This window comes from Acipenser ruthenus, chromosome 8 (assembly GCF_902713425.1).
Source record: "Acipenser ruthenus chromosome 8, fAciRut3.2 maternal haplotype, whole genome shotgun sequence".
Classification (NCBI taxonomy): Eukaryota; Metazoa; Chordata; class Actinopteri; order Acipenseriformes; family Acipenseridae; genus Acipenser; species Acipenser ruthenus.
The window spans coordinates 3200427-3227454 of record NC_081196.1 but is presented as its reverse complement, the minus strand read 5'-3'; the positions used below and the strand labels follow the sequence as shown (position 1 = coordinate 3227454).

General features: G+C 41.4%; 1 protein-coding gene across 1 annotated transcript; it reads right to left on the bottom strand.

Moving 5' to 3' along the window:
• Positions 1 to 98: 98 nt before the first annotated feature.
• LOC117405458 (spermine synthase-like) lies at positions 99 to 26271 on the bottom strand. Its single transcript, XM_059028078.1, has 11 exons — positions 26107 to 26271; positions 20181 to 20301; positions 17098 to 17185; positions 14984 to 15048; positions 14056 to 14231; positions 11611 to 11765; positions 10726 to 10815; positions 10393 to 10507; positions 10195 to 10274; positions 4706 to 4821; positions 99 to 2758 (listed from the first exon to the last, which is right to left on the bottom strand). Exons 1-11 carry the CDS (start codon positions 26150 to 26152, stop codon positions 2728 to 2730), a joined length of 1083 nt encoding a protein of 360 aa, XP_058884061.1. The 5' UTR covers positions 26153 to 26271; the 3' UTR covers positions 99 to 2727.
• Positions 26272 to 27028: the final 757 nt, after the last annotated feature.

Here is a 27028-nt window from a genome sequence, read left to right as displayed (position 1 = left end):
TTAAACTTGTAAAGACAGTAAGTGCCAGAAAAACTGCTGAAAAATTCGGCACTAGAAAAGACGCAGATACAGCATTTTGAAACGGAAAGAACTAAGGCTTGAAGTTTTAGGTTTTTATTTTTGTTCACGTGACAGCAAGCATTCTTTACTTTCACAACATAATTTGTTTTGTATATGCATTATCTAAATGAATGTTATTAAAATGACATACTTCCTTTTGTTCATATTACATCTTCTGGCTTTTATAGATAATTCATACATAATTACAGAAGGCATGTCAGAGACAAATAGAAAATTCATAAGTTATGGGCCCTCTTAAGAAACAACCTGTGTTAAGAGTCCACTGTCAGACTGTCCCTTGAGTGGTCTCTTAATACAGGGTTGAGTGTATTTTCAGATACTGAATTCTGTTTTTAAGCCCTTAGCGACTAACAGAGCCTCCAGCGGGTTGAAAAGTATAGACAATAGCCAAGCCAGCACATGTATTATTATTATTATTATTATTTTTTTTAAAGAAAACAAATATACAATTCAAAAAGATGTAAGGGCAATGCCAAAGCGTTTTAATGAACATTCATTAATACAGATTCAGACAGATCGAAATCAGCAGTAAAGTGTGGTGGATGAGACATACAGTGCACTGAGAGCTACTTCATGTAAACTTCATCTCAGGATTGTTATTCTGAACTCCAGTCAAGAGTAAAAAAAATCTCCTGCTAAGAGTAAAAGTGAAACCTCTTATTAGTGCAAATATCCAATGGGAGACCACTCACTGTGGTTTAGTGGGCCATCTGCATGGTTAAGAACAGGGGAATAACATTGATAGAAACAAATAAACAGCAGACAGGTCTTAAACAGGCAAAGTACCGGGACAGTGCAGACTTGAACAGCACCAAGTCCAACTCTACTGCATTACTGCAACCAAATACCAGGCAGAACAAAAAGTGGGGTATTCACTGTAGAAAATAAATTGTGGCTGATTTTTAAATACGACTGAATAATCAGTTTAAGGACCTCCCTCTCCTTTCAGCTGTCTCAGTTCAAAGACACAAACATCCTTCCAGATATTTCTGAAGTCAGTCGAGGTCCTGATCCCTCTGTTCTTTTCCATTTTAAAAAAATGAATAAAAAACTGTGTGAGAGTATGCTATGCACCCTCGTTGTGAGGCTGAAAAAGAAAAACAGGCCTGAAAGTTCTGCCAAGGCTTGGATTTCATGCAGACATTTGATTTTGTGTGGTTTATAATACCTGTTTGGAACCTTTTCCTGTTTCCCTAGTTCTTGAACCAGTTACCCTTTTCTGCAATGCAGGACTTCTCAAGCTGTCATGTGTTGGGAGAGCGACGCTCATTCAGCAGAGCTGCGTGGGCTCTAAACTTCCAGTGTATAATTATCAGGGGTGGACCACAATCTAGATCACATAGGAAGAAAAACACCCACCACCCCCGCAAAGCCACATTTGCAATGACAGGGATCTGGAGGGGCATTTATCAGGAATGTCAACCCCTTGAGGGACAGTGAGCTAAGACACAGGGCTTTACTGTGTTGAGACATTGCACATGGCAGCACATGCACACACTGAACTGCTGACATCCCTAGTCAACGCAACGCAGCGCAAGAATCTGCAAGAAAACAAACCGTTTTTAGGATTTGTTTTGTCTGCATTTCAGTGTGGGGGGCAGCAGTGTGGAGTAGTGGTTAGGGCTCTGGACTCTTGACCGGAGGGTCGTGGGTTCAATCCCCAGTGAGGGACACTGCTGCTGTACCCTTGAGCAAGGTACTTTACGTAGATTGCTCCAGTAAAAAAACCCAACTGTATAAATGGGTAATTGTATGTAAAAAAATAATGTGATATCTTGTAACAATTGTAAGTCGCCCTGGATGGCATCTGCTAAGAAAATAAGAAATAAGTGTGCGCATACACACGAACACACAGCAAGAAGCTGCGGGACTGGCTAAGAACTCAAGGGACGGAGAAGCAAAAAGCTGCAGAACCGAAAGAAAGCATAAGCCTCTGTGACGTGCCGTCATTAATCCACACTGCAAACAAACACACTGAAGTGACAGGGGTTACGCCATTCCCAGCAGTGATCGATGCAACTGTCCCAGCGGAACCGGGAACGAAAACAAAACGGCAGAGTGATTCATAAAAATCAAGAACCATAAATCGAGAAACCTCGCAGTTATCCATCTCCCTTTATAAACAAGTGCAAGAGCACATCCATTCTGCAACGGGTAACTACACATTCCAAAGTGGAAGCCCAAGTTTATTTCAGAGTGTCCTTTGAAGAGCATCATACATTATAAATTAGCTATATTAAAACTATGAGAACAAAAAAACATAACGCTGACATCTATCCCAAACATCACCAACAAGGACTCCTAATCGTGGAATCCATTGAGAAAATAAAAACAGAACACAGAGAAAGCTGGGTCACAACATTCTATGTTTCAGTGTTTTCAACAGCTTTCTATCCTGTAACTCACAGCATTATTAACCAGTCTTTATGAAATATACATTCTTAAATTCTCTCTCTTTTTAAATAAAAACACAAAAAAAACAAAAAAACAACGTTAAACACAAACACAGTAATAAAAAAAACGCTAGACTATTATCTCCTCTGTGTCCTCTACAGCGTTTTTTAAAGTCTGGATCTGGAAGTTGCAATACATGCATCATGGGCGAGCCGTGTGATCTTCATGCAGCGTGTCGCACAAAAACTGCGATTACTTCTTCCATATGGTGTAGAACATCCATCTGGGGACAGCTGGTCAAGGAAAATACGAGTACTCTCTGAAACGCTAAGGGTCTCATTAACAAAACATGGAAATGTAGATCTTGATTATCTCTTATGTAATAAGAGTATTGTATTTGCTTGCGATTGTAAGTCGCCCTGGATAAGGGCGTCTGCTAAGAAATAAATAATAATAATAATAATAATAAAATATGAAACAAAAGGTTAAAAGGTTTTGTGAACACAACATTAAAAAAAAAAAAAAAAAAAAAACATAAATTTGAAGTTTCAAAACTTAAACTAGACTTTGTCCCACAGAATGCCCTTGCTTAACTGTTGCAGTATCGCAGAACCTCAGAGTTATGAACACCTTGGGAATGGAGGGTGTTTGGAAATGTTCATAACTCTGAAAACTGAATTTTCAATGGTTTTATTAAATGTGGATACCTGCTATTTACACCTTCAATCTGGTGAATAATAAAAGGATACAGCACAATACTCATATTGTTATGGTTCTAAAGTCTTTAAAAACTATAAATGGAAGAAAAGGCTACATTTAAATTACCATTGAAATTGTAACTGTAGCAAAAACACAGATTTAAAAGCCCATGAAAACCTGGGTTAACGTTGTGCTTGTTTTAAACAAAATGCATTTGTGCAGCTTGCCTCCTTTGGCGTGGGGGGGGGGGGGGGGACAAAAAAAAACAAAAAACACTGTGCTTTGTTTAAAAGTAAAATGTTCCCAGTAAACTTGCCTGTACTTGCTTTGAAATCTGCCTCACCTTTATGAATGCATTTGTTGCTACAGTAATTTTGCCTTCTCTGTGACCAGCATGTCGCTTACAGGAGCGCCTATGTGGTTGCATTGCCCTCATGGGTGAGTGATTGCGTAGTTCCAATTCAAAGTGGGGTGTTCGGTAGGCCGGTCAGTTCAGAACTCTGGGGCTCTACTCTGCTTCCTTTGCCATCGACTGTCCTCAGTGTCCGTTGTTTTTTTTGGGTTTGTCTGGCTAGTCGGATTAGTGGCTTGGATTAATCATGTATTGATGAATCAGGATGCTTTCTATACATCATGTATCGTGTCGTAATAGAGGTGTGTATCGTTTATATCGTGACACAAGAACACAACCACAACGCAGCACATTGTTCCAGAGTTTTATAGTTGGCATGAATACATAATTTTTGTCTTTTAACAAAAATGGTCCATCATTAAATGATTGTTTGATCTTATTATGCATCAGGACCAGCACACGTATCGTGATGCAGATCGTATCGCGACCTGTATATCATGATACGTGTCATGAGATGAGAGCATCGTTACACCCATGCAAGCGGATATCCACTCCGCCAGAGGTCATAGCTGACACCCACCAGTGCGCTTACTGCCCGCTCTGACCCTGAATTGGTTACAAGCAGATTGTATCTTGTACGTCACCCTATACTAGATTTGTATGATATATAGTTAAATAAGAACAATATATCTGAACAGTACAGCTGATTTTAATGTGACGTCATGTTACAATTTTCAGGGTCTATCAATGTATAAGTTATGACTCAAGGCACAGTCAACACTCAGTCACTGGGCAGGGTACTCTGCCACACAGCCACATTGCCCGACACAGATCTGTAGGTTCAGGTTCTCCCTCTACCCCACCCCACTTACAGGAGGTACCAGTGTTGCACATGAGGAAGGATCCTACACCCTCAATGTAAAAGCATGCACTGATGTCAGCCTACATAATGATGGCACCGTTTATACAAGACTAAGATTAGCAATGTGTGCATCCTGTGGTTACACCACACTTAAAACACTGACACAAACACAGTCATTAACCAACGTCTGTTTTGATGACAGCTTTCTTCCTTCTATGTTTCCACCATTTATAGAAATGTAAAGGAGGTTTGCTAGGATCATGCACAGGCAGCAGCCTCCACGTATTCCTTAAACTACTGCCCTGAAGAAAGGATACAGCTCCATGTAAGAAGGGACACACACAACCTCCTTGGAAAACTCCACTGGACAGTAAAGCCGGCCGAGCTGCTCTTCGTAGTTATCCAGCGCCTCTGTCAAGTTCACACAGTTTCCCTGAAAAACAGAGAAGACAATTCAAAGAACGAGAGAGGAAAAGATTAGGGATACATATAGCTGTGACCAAAGGTTTTGAGTCACCCTATAGAATTAACTCATTTTACTTCATAAAGTGGAATGAAAGCCGCTGAATAATTTTACATTAACATATTGAATAGCGTTAGCATAGCGCCTTGCAGTTTTCCATATACTTCACGAAAAACTGACAAATTGAAAAAATGTGACATTTCAAAATCTAACATGACATACTGTACTATTACTATGGCTTCCGGTAGACTTTTGCGATATCATTTTGTAGTTTCTTTGATTACAATACAATACGGTTTATACAGGGTCTTTCGAGACAATGGCATCCCAAAGAGTGGCACAGGAGAGTCAAAAATCAAGACAACAACATAAGCAAACGCCACAATAATAATAATAAAAAAAACCATAAAGAATTTCAAGTGCTACAGAACACCCAGCAAACTTTACAAGAAACGCATTCCGTTACCTTGGCTGCGTCCCGTGTTGTTACATTATACACTGCAACGTTTAGAAGAAATTCTCCTGGTGAAGGTTTCACAGCAAAAGTTAAAAAAGAAAAATAATTCCCTAGTTCATATACCTGACATGTGAGAGAAAAAAAAAATCTAAACACAAAATAAAATAAAAATATTCTGAACATTTTGATAAACAATGTGCTGCGATGTGGACAACACGGGACACGGCAAAGTTGAAGTTAAACTGAAGGGGGTTCTGGAAGACGAAGAGCAAACCACATTTCGGGATGGTTTCATAAACAGCCCAAAATCTGTCTGCCACATAGATTCTGGGAGTGAGGTACACAATCCTGGAGCATCATGACTCATGTTACTTCACTGTTAACAAGTATGCTGCAGATTTCTGAATTCCTGCAGCTGTGACAGAGTGGTATGAATGGCAATAGAGTGAAGTAGTCATTGTGAGCTGAACCTACGGTTTGTTTGAAAAAATAAAAAATAAATAAAACACCCACAGTGGGTCCTGCGATCCACAACAAGAGCTTGTAAAAATAACATCCAATTTGACCGAAGCATCATGCAGGACTGTGACTCTGCACGCAACCGTAACCCTGTGTAATTAAGAGTTTAAAATAGAACAGAGAGGATGGCCTGTGTCAAAATACACCTTATGAACAGCAGTGGACTCCTGAATACAACACAAAAATGATTTCCGTGTGCGATTCCCGAGGTACAGAAATAACAAAACACACGACGAAAAGAGAAAAACACACAGACAGACACCGACCAAAACCAGTATGTAAATATCAAACAACAAAACACACAGATTCCAAACACAAATGAGCATTAAAAAGAGAACACATATGCTTGTTGTGATCCTTCTCTTTAAGGGTGACCTCTAAAAACTAAAGCTTGTACTCATGATTTATTGTACAAAAAGGCAAGGGCGGACGCATCGATCACACCAGAAATACACCGATCCTTCCATGCTATTTACACATATCCCATCCAGGGGAAGCATCGATCACACCAGAAATACACCGATCCTTCCATGCTATTTACACATATCCCATCCAGGGGAAGCATCGATCACACCAGAAATACACCGATCCTTCCACGCTATTTACACATATCCCATCCAGGGGAAGCATCAATCACACCAGAAATACACCGATCCTTCCATGCTATTTACACATATCCCATCCAGGGGAAGCATCGATCACACCAGAAATACACCGATCCTTCCACGCTATTTACACATATCCCATCCAGGGGAAGCATCGATCACACCAGAAATACACCGATCCTTCCATGCTATTTACACATATCCCATCCAGGGGAAGCATCGATCACACCAGAAATACACCGATCCTTCCATGCTATTTACACATATCCCATCCAGGGGAAGCATCGATCACACCAGAAATACACCGATCCTTCCATGCTATTTACACATATCCCATCCAGGGGAAGCATCGATCACACCAGAAATACACCGATCCTTCCATGCTATTTACACATATCCCATCCAGGGGAAGCATCGATCACACCAGAAATACACCGATCCTTCCATGCTATTTACACATATCCCATCCAGGGGAAGCATCGATCACACCAGAAATACACCGATCCTTCCATGCTATTTACACATATCCCATCCAGGGGAAGCATCGATCACACCAGAAATACACCGATCCTTCCATGCTATTTACACATATCCCATCCAGGGGAAGCATCAATCACACTAGAAATACACCGATCCTTCCACGCTATTTACACATATCCCATCCAGGGGAAGCATCGATCACACCAGAAATACACCGATCCTTCCATGCTATTTACACATATCCCATCCAGGGGAAGCATCGATCACACTAGAAATACACCGATCCTTCCATGCTATTTACACATATCCCATCCAGGGGAAGCATCGATCACACCAGAAATACACCGATCCTTCCACGCTATTTACACATATCCCATCCAGGGGAAGCATCGATCACACCAGAAATACACCGATCCTTCCATGCTATTTACACATATCCCATCCAGGGGAAGCATCGATCACACCAGAAATACACCGATCCTTCCACGCTATTTACACATATCCCATCCAGGGGAAGCATCGATCACACCAGAAATACACAGATCCTTCCATGCTATTTACACATATCCCATCCAGGGGAAGCATCGATCACACTAGAAATACACCGATCCTTCCATGCTATTTACACATATCCCATCCAGGGGAAGACATACCGTGCTGCTTTTAGAAGTCTTCTCTTTATACTTATTCTGTCTTCTGTTATTGTTAATGCTCACAAATCACAGGCAAGTCTACGTACACATTTATCACAAAATATAACACAACTATTGCAATATACTAAAACTACAGTTACAGAACACAGGGATAGCAGCGGTTGACAAAGAAACCCAAAAAGCGCAATAAAACAGCAAGATATTGGGGATCGATTCAATGCATCTAAACAGCAGCGTATCCAAATACCTGTCTCCGTTTAATGGATTAATAAAGGGGCTGAAGGCTGTGACGAATCAAGCACCCAGCACTCTCTTTAGTTTATTTCTGCCAGTAACCTCAAGAAGGTTTCTCATTTCTATAATGATTTACAGTAAACGGTGGGGTTACTGTGTTTGGATCCACTGAGTTCCATTAAAACAGGTTTGCTGGTTCCTTTTACTCCGTCAGATCTTGGTGCATGAGGCAGGCATGAACACAAAGAAGCGTCCTTTTCTTATAGCCATTTCTAGATAGACAAACAGACTATAAAAACAACTATCCGTTTAACAGGAACTTTTTAATATAAGAAGCAGCTATTCGTCTCACCAGGAGACAGATCAAACAAAACAATTACCCAATATATACTGTTAAAGAAAAAGGTCTGGAATCTGAGCCAAAAGCAGCCTAACTAAATATTACATCTTCATTAGCACATGTTGTGAGCACAGGGACACTACTCGGCATCTAATTACTGTCCACTTGAATGAGGATTTCAAAAGGTTTGAAACAGTCAATTGTCACGGTGTGTTTTAGAAAATAGAAATAAAACGCATGGTGGGCCAGTGCCTGGGCTGGACTGAACTGCTTGACAGTTTTACAGATCTTCACACAGATTACTTGGAGGAAGGAGGAGGAATGGAGTGAAAACAGGGAGATCTCGACAGGGGCAGATACGCTAGGTCAGTGTTGGGTTTCTTTTTCACCCTGTTTTCACTCCATTCACAGCAGAACGCAGGGTGCTCTTAAAACTGAAAAGTGTGGAACTCCAAAACTGTCCTCAAGGACTGAATGTGTGGAACTCCAAAACTATCCTCAAGTACTGAATGCCTGGACACCAGACCTGGGCTCAATTACAATGCCTAATCAATTGCAGATTGATTGTTTGAAAAATACTACAAGTTACATAGTATGTTTCTGTATTTGTACCTGTGATTATTGCTTGCTTATTTAGAATAAATATAGTAAATGCGTTTAATGATTTACAGAACTCTGTAAATTAGTGTGCGACATGACAGTAGTTCCAGTTCGGTGTTTTAATGTATGCAGTTCGTAATGAATCCTCTGTCACCATCTAGTGGAGAGTACAGGAACTGCATAAACAAGGAGCCCTGCTTCTGAATGCTTTACCTTTTCATTGTAGGGATTGGGCTGGTGCCTCTTCTGTGTCTTTGGGGATTGGCTGGTTCAGTAAGTGTCTACGCGTGACCGGTACAGTTTAGTTTTCTGGAGTTCAAGTTGGATTTCTCAGCTCTTTGTGAACTGTAATCGGAGCTGTTGTATGAACTTATACGTTCCTATTAGGTAATGCTCCTGCTTTCAATACTGCAGCATAGGCAGCCATCTAGTCAATACCCTCTTGAAAATGAGGTGTGTAGCTCAGGGGTTCTTTGTTACAAATAAACACATTAGAAAATCTGAAAAAATTAATAAATAAATACAAATTGCCCTTTTTGATGACAGATTATCTTTATAACTTTTTTTTTTTTTTTTTTTTATAAATGTTTCAGGTCAGGTTTAACTGATCATGCAGCTTAGCAGTTTGTAAAGGTGCCTTTGATTTAAGAGGCTACTCACCAAGCTTGGATTGACTCATCGTCATTCTATAATCTACATGGATTCCTCAAAGGCAGTCTGTCTATCTAGAGGCTAGGTTAATGCTGTAGGGAGCAATGCCACCTGAGTCCCGTAACCCTGAGGGATGGGAGATGCACAATATGCTGTTAGCATCCAACTCCACAGCTGAGCCCTCGCTGGAGCAGATGTGCTTTATAGAGAGAAGGCAGCTCTGCAGATACAGCTCTATTAGTTTGAGCGTGACCGGATCAGAGAGGTGAAACACCCAAGTGCAGAGAAGAGTGGATCAGCTGCAGAGGAATGCAGAACCCAACGGAGCATTCTCCCTCTGGATCACCGATACGAGGAGTGGATCAGCTGCAGAGGAGGAACGCAGAACCCAACAGAGCATTCTCCCTCTGGATCACCGATACGAGGAGTGGATCAGCTGCAGAGGAATGGAGAACCCAACGGGGCATTCCCCCTCTGGATCACCGATACATTTTTATTTTCCCCATCTCTGAACTGAAACAGAGCTTACATACTGCATAGGATTAGAAAGCTTCAAGAAGGAATACAACCTAACCACATAACATGAACAATATGGTAAGCCAGAAAGCTACAATATCCACAGAAATAGTGATTTAGAGTAAAGAACATAGGAACAGAAGAACAGTTTGGGAACAAGAGAGCATCTGTTTACCTCTGCTAGGGAATCGAATTAAATAGACAGGAATCCAACTGGTTTTGATGCTGAAAATCATAAGAATTTAGAAAAATGTACATTCATAAACATAACACAGAAGCATCGCCTACCTGTGTGAAGTACTTCCCACTCGGTCTGAGCACCTTCATTGAAAGATCAAGAATGAGCCGCAAGAACTCCCACGTGGAATCTGGAACAGCGACAGCATCGTTAGCCTGGGGGGTTGTGCACGACTGCATTTCTAGCAAAAGGAACTTGCAGCGCCTCAGGACTTTCCAGCAGCTCAAAAGGAAAGAACAAAGAATTACCTTCTTCCGGGGCTGTAGAGATAGGTACTGCCGTCAGGTCGTTGATTACATAATCAAACGTTCGCCCTTCTTCAGCGTACTTCTTCAAGACTGGAACACAGTCTTCTACTAAAACCTGAAAGCGTATTTATACGTTGGAGTTATGAACAACTCATTAAAAACATACTTGCTGTATCAGCAGTACAAAAAGATGCTGACATTTGAAAAACAAAGAATTTAACTAAATTAGACAGAAAGGCGTGCATTGTTTGCTGAAGTCAAAGCACGGTATTGCACAGAGACTGCACTGCCAGCTTCAGCATGTTGGGTACGACAATGAGAACAACACTGTACCTGGTAGCAGTCTCCATTCAGATTGTCCAAGACGTCTCCACATGTCTTACGCATGTGTTTCCGACACCCGTCTATTACCATTTGATCAATGTGAACTTGTGGTTAAGGAATAAGACAGCCTTTATACATCTTTCTTTAAATTAAGCATGCAAATAAAATACATTCAGTATGTAGTAAATTATATTTCACAGGGAGGGTCCACATGCCTACCCTTATATTAAAAAAATAAAATAAAATAAAATAAATAAAAATATATATATATTTGCAGACCAACCAACCCATTTCTAGATTCCCTGCCTTATTGTAAGAAAATGTAGCCTGCTCCATGGCAACACAAACGGGATGAAATCACAAAAATGTAAGTGAGCCTTACAGACAGGAAGTCAAGGCTCCAAACACCGCCCGGATTCTCTTACTATCAATAACCGATAAGGAAAACACTTCCTTAGCAAGTTTCATCACAGCTGAACAAGCAGTTCTATAGATGGGTTTACAAATGTAAAATGTGACAATGGCACACAGACACCACAGATCAGTCTCCAGTCTTGCTGTATCTCCTACGAGAGGGAGAGGGATCATCCCTACAGTGACTCACGTACACAAGCCCTCCTCCAATATAACCTTGGCTTTGAGAATGAGCATTCACAGCTAAGAGCATTCCTGAAGACAGCTATGGCACTGCAATCACTGGGAGCTCCAGGCTGCCACTGGTTTGCAATGGAAACTCTTCTGTGTTTGTGATGGAAAGTGAATCTCCTGGCTTGTATTTAAAACAAGTTAAAAGGGTGCAGTAATAATCCTTAAGAGTGCATTCTGTTGCACAACGAGTGTGCTGCCCTTGTTTCATTAGCACAGCCTGCGTGCCTGCACAGCTACAAAGGATATCTCCACCATGGTAATCATCTTTGGCTTCAACTTGACTGCTTCATGCAGGATTCCTCCGTCCCCTCCTCCCAGAATGAGCACTTCTTTCCCAGTGTAACCCTCCTTTCCACTGCCCATGATGGCCTTTGTGTACGGCAAGTCACTTTCTGACAAATCTATATAAATAAATAGAAAACAAAAATGAGAAAGCAGTCAAAACGTGGGAGCGATGTATCGATTATTCACTCGCGCGATCTGGATGCGAAGTAACAGCCTGCACCTAAAATCTTCAGGAAAATATAAAACACTTCCATTAAAATGAAGCTCTTCAATATCAAGACAAAGACTGTTGCGTTTAGTGTTCATCCCCAGTGTTAAGTGAAGCAGCCAAAATGTGTCGATATAGTTTTAAGTCACTAGAGTAATCAGTAGTGTTCTGGATTGTATATTAAGTGTAACTTTGTTATGAGAAGTAAAGAAAGCCCAAGCCCTTGGTGTCTGCTGCAGTGCCAATGAGCAGCATTGTAAGGAAACACACTTTCTAATTTATATCTTGATTCTGTGGACATGGGGATCTGTTTCCTTTAAGAACAGGACTGCAGGGACTGCATACCACACTGGATAAACCAGCGAATGAAAGCTGAGGATGACCAAGCCAGAGCTGTCCATTCCCAAGTTCTCCACTAGATGGTGCTTTAACTCAACGGTTTCCCCAGTGCAAACTTCAGAAATACCAATACAGTACATAAACATGCATTTGTTTGTAAATCTTTCCTTGGGTTTTCTGAATCTCAAGTGGGTAAGGTTGATAAAAGGACCTGACCTCCTGTTATGAGAAATGCAGTCTGCAGTTACGGGAGGAATGAGGTGTGGCTCTCAAATCCCCACGTTTATATTTCTCAGAACTGAGAAACCTAGTTGTTTGGTTGTAGTTGCAGGGGTACAAACTTACACTAGCCCTGTACCCAGTCCTTGGTTTTCAGAAGTTCCCTCCATTAACAAAGGTGCTTGTTAAATACAGTTCACTTGTACTTGCCTACCGATGCCTTGACCAGACTGCACCCAGCTACCTCCAGACCCTCATCTCTCCCTACACCCCCACCCGACCTCTCCGCTCCGCCTGCACTAGAAAACTGGCTGTACCTCCGCTATGCTCCCCTGCCTTCAGAGCCTGCTCCTTCTCCACCCTCGCCCCGCTGTGGTGGAACGACTTTCCTACGGATGTCAGGACTACCCAGTCCCTGACCACCTTCCAGCACTTCCTCAAGATACACCTCTTCAGACAACACCTGTAAAACTCAACTCCTCCCTTCTGGACAATATAGCACTCTGACTTTAATGCACTTTAACTTGCACTTCTCTGCTCCCTATTTTACTCCCTATAATCCTGCACTCAACCCAATCTGTAGTATCTTGTATTTCACCTGCACTCGTATCTAACCCTGATGTAACTATCAACACTGTTGTCTGCTCCTGAACTGCCTTGACATCAAATCGTACTGTGTTTTGTATTTGGTCTTATTAGTACTGAAGTCATTGTATTTTGTATCTTGCTCTTAAATTGTACTGTAATTCTTGATATGTATTTTTTGTATACGACTGTCAGTCTCCGTGGGTAAGGGCATCTGCTAAGATATAAATGCTACTAATATTCCATGCTGATGTTCCTCTTCTTTGCTGCAGTGATCAATGCACAGGATTCTTTCAGTCTTGCACATCAAGGTCACAGTGTAAAATTGATACTTCATTAAAATATTCATGTACAACACTACAGCGGGGGAGAAGCAACACAGGCAAATTCCTACAAGCTCGGGGCATTTTCTTGCAACATTTGCAGAGGAATAGCTCTGCTGAAATGCCACACAATATGTACATGTAAAACAGAATGTGCCACGTCTAAAGAAATACAGACTTAATGCATGTATTTGTACCTGTTTACATGAGGCGCTGCCTCTATTTAGCACTGTATCTTTAGCATCTTTGTACTTTTAAAAGGCAGTACTGCTGTGTACAGTAAGCACCTATAAATTATTGCATACACTATTCAACGCTATCCAAACTAGTGTGTTATCAAACCTATCTATAGAGTACTGCACTGTTAAAAAAAACCCCCAAAACTTCTTGACAAGAATGTCAAAAGAATTCCATTGGAATCCACTTTGAACCCAGTTAGAAGGCAACAAATCACATCCTGTATGAATGTTGTTTTTTGATCAAACAGAGGGCCCACTCAAAAACCTGTGATCTGTTTTCTTTCGGTCCTGGAATGTCGGTTGAATCAGACTTTCTACCAAGTCCCAGGTTTTTGTTTTTGTGAAAAGTGACTGTGGCAATGTCTTCAGAGACGACTGCATGGATACTCACGGATATGAGTGAACATAAAATATTGTACTGGAAGCTTAATTAGTTCAAGTGTTCTACAGCCCAGCTGTCACAAAAAGCAGTTACTGGAGGCTGGTTACTTACTAACATCCCCATTGAGGATGAGTATATTTCCAAACTGCTGGGAATGAAGGATCTTGATGTTCTGGTACGGTGACTCTTCATCGTAGACAACTTCGTCAATGTCATACTCCACAAGCCTCCCGTCTGCTGTGGGCCAGTACCGGTCAACGGCTCCCCCTCGCACGATGGCTGGCAACCTGACAGGAAAAAAACAAACAAACAAACAAACAAACAAACAAACAAGAGAATGTTGCTATAGCATGTCTGCACCAGGTTTGTCAACTACATTTCCAACTGTGGCCCCTGGTCTTGCATTTGGTTTTTGGTCATTGGTTCAGGTTAACTTTGTTGACTCCTTTAAAGATTTGACAGACTTTAAAAATCACCTCCCATTCTTTTTTGGCAGTGGGACGGGTTGCTCATTTTGCTTCTCGGGTAGTATCAGTAGTCACCAGGCTGGATAATCCAGAGTCTCGCCTCTTTCCAGTGTTGGAATGCCTTTATTCTAATCAATTGATCTTGACATTAAAATCACATGCAAAAACTCAATTGCAATATCTGTCGATTATCTATTGGCCACTAAATGGAGTCAAAAAGTTGTGAGAAAAAAAAAACCAAAAAAAACTTCACTCCCAGTTGTAGTTGTTTGTACTCGTCTTGCATTGCTCCAATATGGAAATACATTCATTTCCTGACTTTGCCAAACAGCACTGCCTTCTTCAAGCCAGCTATGTGTCTGTGTGTTCTGATCCCAGAGAAACCACTATCCGCACTTTGTAAAAATCTTTGCCAAACATTCACCAGAATTGTTATCAATGTCTTCATTATCTTACTGGAAGCATTTTTAGCATTGAACCCTTTAAAGAAAATTGTACTTCCTTGTCTTTCACTAGGTCTTAAACTATTAACAAAAAAAAAAAAAAAAAACACCACACACACACATTCCTACCTTTTAATCCTTTTAATATTGTTGTGCAATAGGTCCTTCATTTTCTCTTCCAGTGCATTAAGTAGCTAGGAAGAAACAAACCAACGTTAATAGTAGGAAAAACACAAGACTGCGTAAACATGTGTCTGTGACTCATCTTTTATCAAGAGCTGCATACTCCTCAAAAGCACCAAGTAAGTGGTGGTAAAGAACATGAGCCTCACAGTGTGTAGAAGGTACAGCACTGTATCAGGGTAAACCAACCCCTTCACGCCACCCACCCACACAGATTAATCTGTGCTGCAGTGCTGTTTAATGAGTGGATAATCCTCGCCCTCGCGTGCCGAGGTTATAACGAGTTAATCCGAGCAAGCCAGGGCAGGTCAGGGAAGCTGGGTCACCTGCAGGTTATCCTCTGGAGGTTAGACTGCGGGGCACCGCTGCTTATTTAGCGGGAGAAAAAAAAAAAAAAAAAAAAGAACCACCTTAAAAAGAAGAGCAACTTGGCAGAGCTATGAAATGTCACAGTGAACTAACGTGCTGTCCTTTTTGTTTAGGTTAACTTTGCAGTTCATTTTCTGTTTCAGGTCATTAAATCCTGGTGACTTCGTCAAACTCACAAGTTAAAAGAACTCTACAGATCTCTCAAACATGTCTGCCCTATACTTCTCAGCAGGTAGTGTAACCATTAACCTGTCCCTCTGCAACACTCACCCCCAGTTGGTGTAAGAAAGAGCACATTTGTCCTACTGTATGTAGTACTTCTTGCTGGTGCATTTCTTACATCTACAAGTGGGCAGAGTGCTGCAGGGGGGCAGGTTAAGGGTCGCACTCTGGTGTACCAGATGCACTTAGAGATACATCATGTTTGGGAGCTACAGTCACTGAGGCCCCGGGAGTGCTTTTAACAGAAAATGAATTACAGTACAAAGCGGGCAGAGTGTTGCAGGGGGGCAGGTTAATTGGTTACACTCTGGTGTACTAGCTGTACTTGGAAATGATACACAACGCGATCTAAACCGCAAGAGCGCATTCGTTCATACTCCTTTCAAACCCATACCAAGCTGTTCTCCAAAATCGAAATTTGGAACCAGCGATAATGTTGCTAGAGTGCTAATAAAAAAGGCAAGAAAATGTATTTTAAATGGTTTGGTTAGCACCCCTTTCAAGTATGGAAGCTTCAAAGGAATGCTAATCTCTTGCATTCAAAAGAATGTAATAAAATACTTTAATTTATAACTAGGCTGTATAACACATTGGGTATTGTTTCCAGTGTGCAGAAACAGCTCCAGGCTCGCACCTTAGCTTTTTTATTGCTAAATGCTCTGAGCTTTTTAACTCTTTTTTTCAGCTGCAGTCTGCAAGCTTTATGAAACCGCTGCATCCCAAGTCACCTGGCCTATCACACTGGATTCCTGTTTCATTCAGTGTCACGTACAGGCACAGCAAGTTTCACAGACCCTGGTTAGCACTAATCTGGCATTACCTATTGTTTACATTTGATAAGACATTGCACCCTTTTCACAAATCCTTAAGGACTGTTTTAAAAAATGTGCTAAATCGGAGTCTGCAAACAAGCCGATAAAGTCATAAAACAAATGTCTCGGTGGCCTTGGATTGGTAAAATAATGATGGCCAAGATAATTCATTCCTATGCGTGGTCCTAATCGCACTAATGGGGCGGAGAATCTCCTATTAGGACACTGCTTCCATTTCAGACACAGCCAAGCAGTTAAAAACAAACTGAAAATAACCCAGGTTATTACTAGCACAACTGTTTGTCGTTAAGGAAGACACATCAGAAATAATATTTTAAAAAACCACAAACCTCAGCTTAAGACTACTTCCATGCCCTTAAATGACATGTCTTGGTTGTTTATCTCTGGTTTGGTCACTTTATTTGGTGCGTTTAATTCCGTGCTAATGACGATTTGGAGCATGAGCTTCGAGAATCTATGGATCTGTGTTTGCTGCGGACCAGAATGCACTTCAGGTCAATCCGCTTTGTCAATAGAATGCACTTCAGGTCAATCCGCTTTGTCAATAGAATGCACTTCAGGTCAATCCGCTTTGTCAATAGAAAATAAAAAGGATGTTTTTAAAGGGTCCTGCCGGATACCAGAATATGTACCTACATTGTAGGCTTCAGTGTTGTCACTTCCTTCGCAGCTTTGAAGGTCTACTGACACAAACCCGTGCGGGTGAATCCGCAGGATGGCAAACCTATGAAATAAAACAGCGTATTTAGATCATTTATAAGTTAATATGTCATGGGTAGGGTGCCTCTTCCGGTACAAGAGATGTCATCTTGTGCAGTTTGGGAAAGAAGACTGTGAAGCTGGCTGCTCAAACTGGGCAAACTGACCACCTACACACACACACACACACACACACACACACACAACGTATTACCTTATCATAAACCACACACACAGCTTTAAAATTAATCATAACTGGGCATGAAATGGTTCAGCCCAGAATCAACTGCCACAGACCCTGAATAGTGTTGCTGTGTCATGGTGAGACTATTAATTAAAAACAGAGGAGGAAACTTTCTATTTCTGAAATTTCGGTATTATTTTCTTTGGGGCAGCAGCGTGGAGTAGTGGTTAGGGCTCTGGACTCTTGACCGGAGGGTCATGGGTTCAATCCCAGGTGGGGGACACTGCTGCTGTACCCTTGAGCAAGGTACTTTACCTAGATTGCTCCAGTAAAAACCCAACTGTATAAATGGGTAATTGTATGTAAAAAAATAATGTAATCTGTATAATGTGAAATAATGTATAAAGTGATTGTTAAGTCACCCTGGATAAGGCTGTGTGGTCCAGTAGTTAAAGAAACGGGCTTGTAACCAGGAGGTCCCCGGTTCAAATCCCACCTCAGCCACTGACTCATTGTGTGACCCTGAGCAAGTCACTTAACCTCCTTGTGCTCCGTCTTTCGGGTGAGACGTAATTGTAAGTGACTCTGCAGCTGATGCATAGTTCACACACCCTAGTCTCTGTAAGTCGCCTTGGATAAAGGCGTCTGCTAAATAAACAAATAATAATAATAATAATAAATAAGAAGAAGAAGAAGAAGAAACTAGTGTCAAGTTCATCAAAATGTAAAGAACGAGTGAAAAGAGCCAGTGCTCTAGATAAGGGGCCCACCGTCGTAATTCCTGACGTGTTTACATGTTTATGCTGTCATATATAATTAATTACTGTAATTGCTGCTTTAGTTTTGTGTGGGGTGTTTCATCTTGTTTACAGACTGTGAACATATTTGCAATTCTATTTTACCACTGATCCAAGTTTGTGTGTGTTCCCAAACTTATCAATATTGTAAAAAGCTATAAAAAAGTGTAAAGTTTTAACAGTTATTTTATTCTGTTTATTATGACTACATTTCTGCTGACAATTCAGTAAATCAATACTGTGCAAAATTTCACCTTGAAATAAAAAGTAATTGTATGAATTGTGACACTATTATCGCAAAAATGTAGAACTGCAGTTCGTAAGCAATAAAATGACTACTGCTGACAAATTTCTGGCAGCGATTACTACAAATGATGTGGAGCACTGCAGGCTCTTGGTAATGTGCTCTGTCAGCGCAGGTGCTCATTTTCATAAGCCTGGCAAGGGACAATGCTCTTCACCTTCAAGACCTTACACACTCTGGCTCTGTCCATGCTGTAAGAGTGTAAACGAGACCCGATAGGATAGGATCGTATTATCGGTTGTGTCACTTTCCCAGCTTTGTAACACTGCATGATTGCACCATGTATCTGGAGAAGGCTGCTGTCCAGACGCAAACTCTTACAGTAGATTCATCACTTGTTTGTTTGCTGGCCTGCCTAAAAACACAATCTCCAAACTGCAGTGAACTGAATGACCCCAAAGCCCCAGTCCTAGCACACCGAATGACCCCACAGCCCCAGTCCTAGCACCCCGGATGACCCCACAGCCCCAGTCCTAGCACACCGAATGACCCCACAGCCCCAGTCCTAGCACACCGAATGACCCCACAGCCCCAGTCCTAGCACACCGAATGACCCCACAGCCCCAGTCCTAGCACACCGGATGACCCTACAGCCCCAGTCCTAGCACACCGGATGACCCTACAGCCCCAGTCCTAGCACACCGAATGACCCCACAGCCCCAGTCCTAGCACACCGGATATAGCTTGTGCTATATAAATGTTGGTAACCTACTGCCTAGTGTAAAATCACATTTTATTTTGAAGAAGCCGGCTCGTTGACACAGGCGTCTTCAATGACACTACATCAGTCTCCTCTCTTCCTTTGATGGGAAGCGCTCCTCTCACTGCCGTAGGGCTGGCCGCCTCATTACAGACAGCAGTTTAAAGCCTGCCACGGCCTGGAATCGCTTTCAATTAAGGCTCAGCCACAACAAACTGCTTACTAAATGAAACAGGTGCGGAGGCCGAGCGTGATTCATCCAGGCTTAACCACTAACAAAGCAGAATGCAGGTGTGTTGATTGGATACCGAAAAAACAGGAAATAATAGCTAAATCCCTAAATCAGATAAACAAATCCCCTTATCATGGCTGTCCAAAGAGCAGCCTAAACAGAGTGCTCTGCAGGGAGACAGTGCAAGAGCAGCTAAACAGCGTGCTCTGCAGGGAGACTCGGCGCAAGAGCAGCTAAACAGAGTGCTCTGCAGGGAGACTCGGCGCAAGAGCAGCTAAACAGAGTGCTCTGCAGTGAGACAGTGCAAGAGCAGCTAAACAGAGTGCTCTGCAGGGAGACAGTGCAAGAGCAGCTAAACAGAGTGCTCTGCAGGGAGACAGTGCAAGAGCAGCTAAACAGAGTGCTCTGCAGGGAGACTCGGCACAAGGTTCAGCAAAGGATTCCGTACACACAGGACATACAGGACACTGACTGTACATTATTATGCCATGACCTTGCTCCGAGCGCTGTGCAGTAAAGTAAATAGAGCATTAAATGCATGTAGTAGTAATGCGCTTTCCAGCAAATCAATCCAACTGTCCTAATTTGGTTTTCGTTTTAATCCATATTGTAGTGCTGGGACGAACATGACTTGTTTACGTAGACTCTCAAGAGGAATATGGGAGAACCCGGAGCAGCTCATGACTGGGGGTAAATAAATCAATCCTGAAAAATATGCATTACTCCCAGCACTACAACACTGGCAAATGCGAGTGTTTCACATCTCAAACAAAGAAATAATATATTTTTTAGAAATTGCTTACCTTCCATTTTTGCCAATGTATGTTGCTAAGTAACCATGGTCTTCTAAGTTATGAATCGCTTCTGTCATTTCTTGTTCCTGAAATACTGACTGCAGTCCTTTGAGGGTGGCACTGCAGTCAGCTGCGAGAAACAGAACAGAGAGAGAGAGAAAAGAGAGAGAGAGAAGTTATTAATTACAGTATAAATCATGGAAGAGGAAACAAACACAATCACTGCTGGGGATTTCTCAAAATTCCAGTACAGCTTACCTTGTGCACTAACGTCATCCAGTGCGCAAAACATATGACACAATTCTAAAAATAGTCGTGTTCATGAGTACAGTGTTCATTTTTGTGATTTACAGTACAAGTTAACATGTCATGCAGGGTAGGGCGTCTCTTATTACAGAAATCATATTGCACTGTTTGAGCAGCCAGAACCCCAAGCTACATGGGATGATGTCTAACACACAGAGACACCCTGACACAGAATGTATTATAGTATACTGTAGGTATTGCAAATACAAGCGACACAACAACATGGACCTGCTTCCCTATTTGGTTTCCAAAACAAGTTCAGATTCAATGGCTCTATTTTTTCCTGAGGGAAGTATATGGGAAAAAGGTTTATTGGCTCAGACAATAAGTGCATTGTATTCTGACAGTGGGGCTGTACTGGGAGGTGTTGTTGTTTACTATGCATGAAGTTATCCACTGACCTCTTGACCAGCACCGTGGTCATAGTACTGCAGGTTTGCGAGACACACGGCTGACTAGACGAACGTTAAGTGCCTGCACAAGCCTACAGGGTGCTCTCTAGAGGAAACAGTAATGGAAGTAGCTCAGCGAAACCGCCACAGTTCCGGAACATCACAGGAACATTCTAGATCTGCGGCCGCACACATTCTTCATGACGTATAAGAAATCAGCCACAGTTTAGTAATCCAATACGTCATTCTGCATCCCGTTCACAGAACAGACAGCACCGTTTAAAAGGTAAAACACTGAACAAATGCAACAGATGGCATCTTCTACTGTCATTTTTAAGAGCGCCATGTTTAAATTAAATCACACTCGATTCAAAGGGGTACTGAATTAATTCATGTTGCCAACATCAATTTATGAGAACAAAAACAGCAAGACAAGTTCAAAAAGAAAAACAAAATGCTGGAATCACTGTTATTTTTGCCGGAACTACGTGCCCATTTCTTTTGGGCTTCATTTACCTCCAATGCTAAAATCACACAGGAAGTATCTGCTTTGGAACCCCAAGGAACATTTATGCAACATAGGTAATAATGGACAAAAAAAAAATCCCATGGGTCAATTAACCAACCACTAGTTTTACATTTTGCCCCAAAGGAGTCAAATACTGCACTGATCCTCCACCACTATAATCTCAGCTTCAATGGCTGTGGGTTTAAAACAGCGACATGGTGATTTGCAATGCGATGGGAAGGGCAGGCAAGGTTACTCGGAGCCCTCTGGTGTGATTTAATGCTGACCTCCTGAACTGCATGCAGATGAACACGTAGGCCTACCCCTCCATCTCTCACAACTAGAGGACACGTCACCGCAATTCAAAAAACTAAAAATGCCTCATATGCAACAATATATTGTACTGTATTTGGACAGATGAAAGCAATGGGGTTGGGAGATGTACTGTAGCTGTGTCCCTGTGGAGGCTGTGGAAACAGAGTTATGGGTTAATACTTCACTCTCAGCTGGGGACCCCTGGCATGCCGAACGGCTAAACCCTTGTTGTTAGGATCTCAAAATGAGCCAACCTGGATATTACCAACACAGGCCCTTTAGCATTGCAAGTTCCTATGCAGGATTTCAATTCAGCACTGATGTGAATTGTCCACGGTCTTCTCCGCCCCCCTCCCACTAACTGCAAGTCTTCTTAAGGTTTTCCAGTAGCCACTATGGAAACTTATGGACGTCCAGTGGGTTTAATTTGTCCTAATTCTCTTAAAGATGAGTTATACATCAGACTTGGCTGACCACAATACAATATGCTGTCCCAAATCCAAAAAGGCATCACTTGCAAGAAACTATTCTTCATCATTTGCCTCTCAGTATGTGTATATAATATATACTGATGCACAATGAAAACACAACACAGTCTATGTTTTACATCAATTGCTCATTGGGCACATACATAATGTTATTTACATTTTAAATAGTGAGCAGATAGGTTTGTTGATTGTTTGAGTAGTATTGTTCCTTGGGATAACAAAATACAGAGCTCAAGACATGTGATTTCATAAAAATGCCAGGTGCTCAGTGTTTGGTATTTGAGTTGAGTTAATTGCCAAAATGAGTTGATTAAGAATCTGTACAAATACGCAAGAAGAGCGAAAGATACGACCATGCCCCGCTTGAGTAATGAAGATCGCCTGGTTGCTATCGGCATGATTGAAGGCGGCCTGTCTGTGAGAGAAGTTGCCTGGAGAATGAGATGTTCTGCTTCAACAGCAGACTAGTCTAGAGAAACCAGGAAACCGGCTCTGTGAGGGACAGGCCACATCCTGGAAGGCAGAGGGTTACCACACCAACCCAAGACCGTTATGTTGACTGTTGCGTTGTTTAAGCCAACCGGTAGGGTGGTGGAAGGGTGAAGATGTGGGGAGGAATCTCCTTTAACACAAGAACGCCTTTGGTGCAGATTGAGGGCACCCTTACTGCTCAACGATACATTGACGAAGTCCTTCAGGCAACAGTTTTTCCGTTCCTGCAAGCCAATCTAGAAGTGTTGATTTTCCAGCAGGACAATGCAAGACCATACAGTGCTAGGATTACAATTGCATGACTTCAAGAAAACAATGTTGAGGTCATTGTGATTCTTTGATCTGTATTTTTGTTGACATTTTCTGTGATTTTGTTTGATATCTATGTTTAAAATATTTGAGATAGATATAGATATAGATATAGATATATATAGATAGATAGTTTTTCCGTTCCTGCAAGCCAATCTAGAAGTGTTGATTTTCCAGCAGGACAATGCAAGACCATACAGTGCTAGGATTACAATTGCATGACTTCAAGAAAACAATGTTGAGGTCATTGTGATTCTTTGATCTGTATTTTTGTTGACATTTTCTGTGATTTTGTTTGATATCTATGTTTAAAATATTTGAGATAGATATAGATATAGATATAGATATAGATATAGATATAGATAGATAGATAGATAGATAGATAGATAGATAGATATATATATATATATATATATATATATATATATATATATATATATCTATTATAGCACTTAGCAACAGCATGCCATGTACATGCATTCCAGTAAATGAAAGGAATAAACTCCCTGGTGGTAGATTCTAATGCTCATTCCTTTATGTCTGCAAGCATTTATTGCTTCTGGAAAACAAACAACTTTAAAAGGGAAAGTGCAAAGTATTAAAACAAAATGCTTTAAATCGGTTTCACAAAAGCATTCCTAGATATTATAGGACAGTATGCAAACATGCAAGTTTCTTTCTGTTTTTCTTCGTAACATAAAAGTCAGGACACTGTGACTGTACTGTAACAAGACAGGTCTGTACATATAGCAGGTTGACGTTAGCGCTGGAAAATATTGAAAACATTTAGAACTAAAAATTTCCAATCTTAAATCAAGGATGTACCGCGGTCAGTTGTGGTGTGCGCTCCAGTCCACACAGGGCAGGGCAGGAAGCAGCAAAAGGATGTTGGTAGCCCTGTTAGGCACACATGCAAATTCTAGTAGGAAGGCGTGCACTATCTGCAGCTGGTCAATGCAAATCTAAGGATAAAGTAAACCATATTTAAGTAGATTGATCGTTTTTAAAATTCTTAGAACAAGCCTAGCTTTGTGACATATTAAAAGCACAAGCGTATATCTGCTATCTATTTTGAGTTCTGCGGTGGTGAAGGAATGCGGTTTCTGGACTGATGTCCAACCGGGGGGCACATAACAAAGTAACCATTTACCTTGTGATGCCATGAGCGTAGTTATTTTAGGCTTGCAAAATGAATAAATCGATGAATCAATGAATTGGTCTGCAGCTACAAACTGCTGACCGTCTTAGAGGCTGTCTGAGGGTACTTCACGAGGGCTGAGGTTTAAGGTTTGATCTCTGAAGTTTTAAAAAAAACAATGTTATGTTAGTCTGTGGAGAAGCTCTTGAATACACTGTGCCTTAAAGCTGTCAATGTCAAGTCCTAGCTATGAAAATCCAGTTTAATACTCTAATCCTTAGAGCCCTGGAGAATGATCGTGCTTCAGTCAATTCAGCACTAGCTGCCAAGCACTGGCACCGAGACTGCAAGGCTGCGGACTGAACTGCTAGTGCAACACAGTAGGCCAGCACTGCCAGTAGCGGTGCAGCGATACAGTAAAGTAACGACGCCGTCACCATAGTGGACATCAAACATACTGATTCAGTCAGTCGTCCTTGTGATGCAATGCAGAGAACATTAGCAACTTCTATTACTACTTTAAGAAGGCTAACCTTTTTTTTTTAGCAAAAATGCTGACTAATAAGACAGCAAAAATGCACACTACTGTGGACATAAACACGTTTTTAACGCTGCTCTGTAATATACATGTCAGTGCAGAGACCCGGGGACTGGAATAAAGGACTGCCCTTGCAACTGGTTTAGTATGTCACTTTGTGCCCTGGGGGTAATATTGTAAATATGCAGTTGAAAAAGGTAAGTAATGTTATAAACTAGCTTGTTTTTTTTTAAGCATGTAGTTTAACATTAAATTGTTCAAAACTGTCGGCAGATAGTTTTTTTAAAATAAATTTAAAAGCAATTCTAATTGTTCCGATACAGTTCTTAAATTGGTGACTAATAAAAAATAATAATAACTGAGCTCGTGTGCGATTGCTAATTTTATTGGATGCAGCGCTCCAGAAAAAAAGACGGGGGGGGTGGAGAACGCCATGATATACTATACCTATACAGGGCATCATGGTGATTAACGCTCTGCCCGGTGATGATCATAATCGAAAGGACTAGAAAGACAACATTTACGCGCTTTAGATGCTTTCAAAACAAGCCACATTAGGCTGGGAAAAACGCCGATCTGGCAGCACCGATCAAGGGGGCGTTGCCTAAAAGTCGCATGCATTACCATAAATGTTACCTCAAGTTCAATGTACAAATAAAACGCGAATTCGTATAAATTGTTTAAGACTGATATATTTTAATTGGCGTGGCGGTACTTTCAGATTACACCACTAAGAACGAACAGTACCGTCTGCAGTGAAACGGGGTTTTTATCAGCGTTACACAGACATTATCTACGTATTCTTGTGCTGTATATCTTGAAAGTCAGGTAACGGAACATTTTAAACGCACTCAGTAACTACAGGCGATGAGCCAATTCTATGAAATATTATTAAATACACAAACACAAAATATCATAGCAACCGACTGTGAAACAAAACCGAAGGACTTCACTGTGCACAAAACTAGACAGTTTTAAAATAAAATAAAATAACAACACACTACAGGTTATCATGTCTAATTATTAAGCTGTATTACAATTTGAATAGGCTGCTCAAAACCCATACACAACAGATTTGTAATGCAGTGATCTGGGACAGAATAAAAGGTCACACAGAGATAGTACCCGCAGGATTAACATTACAGTAAACCACTGTCGAACATGCACTACGCACACAGTCCTGTCACTTCATTAAAATGGACGTAAAGACGAATGCACGGCTATCCATTATCACACTGGTAGCTATTGCACCGCTAGGCAAGTAATACAGTCTGCACAGTAACAGTATACTGTCTCTGCACGGTTAATCGGGCCTGCAACACCCCAGTGCCAGCACAATAACACCGAAAATAGTGAGGTAGCAAGCAAGACAGGCCGCCGTTCGACCCTTGCAGCTCACTGTCACACATATGCAAATGTCGTGGTTGTGTGTTGTTTTTTTTTGCATACCTGGTGCAGTGAGGTTGAAGTCGAGGGTGTAATGTCGCACGGCCATGATGAAGTGGAGCCTTTAGCCATGCCTGGGGTAGGCAGCCGCTTTGAAGATGAACGAGTCTGGTTTTGACAGTGGAAAGACACTGGAGGTGCGCTTGATATACAGACTCATATCGGGTGGGAGGAACTGAGAAGGAGGCAGGACTACTCTCTGTTTACTGGGGAAGGAGGGACCGGACAAGTACGACTGCATTATGTAAATGTATTCCCTGGCACTATCGGTAACAGCACCAGCATAGCGAGCCCTCACCTCTGCCGTAGAAAGACACATAGGGATTTGAAATTAATTTACCAATTAAACGACGCACTAGCAACATCAGAATTTAACAACTTATGTATTAATCACAACAATAACAAATCCTTCAAAGCCAGACAGGTCGTTCCAAAGACACAGGACATGTAGTAGTATCTTTAACCAAATGCACAGATATTATCCGAGAATAATTAATAAAACACAATCGTACAAAATAGGCTACCAAATAAATAAATAAATAAATAAATAAATAAAACAAACATAGTTCCAGGAAGAATTGTTCGTTTACTTTGTTTACGTTAATTATTTTAATACAGTATGCTTTGATATTTTGCTTTTGCACGCTTCAAAACGGTCCCCCGTGTTTTTTTGCCCAGTGTTGTAATTTTGGCCACACCCCACTTTCCTTGCCCTGCTTTGCTCGGATAATTACCTCGGTGCCAGACCGTGCAGGTGGTCTTGTGTCAATCGATAATGCTAGCCATGAATTTGATCAAATGTATCCATGTGCCTATAGCTTCTTCATAACAAAACCGTACACACGAATAGGTGGGGCAAGGTTGCGGACCTTGAAACGCAGTGCCCGGAGCGGGACAGTGTATTGTTGCGGACCTGTACACTTTG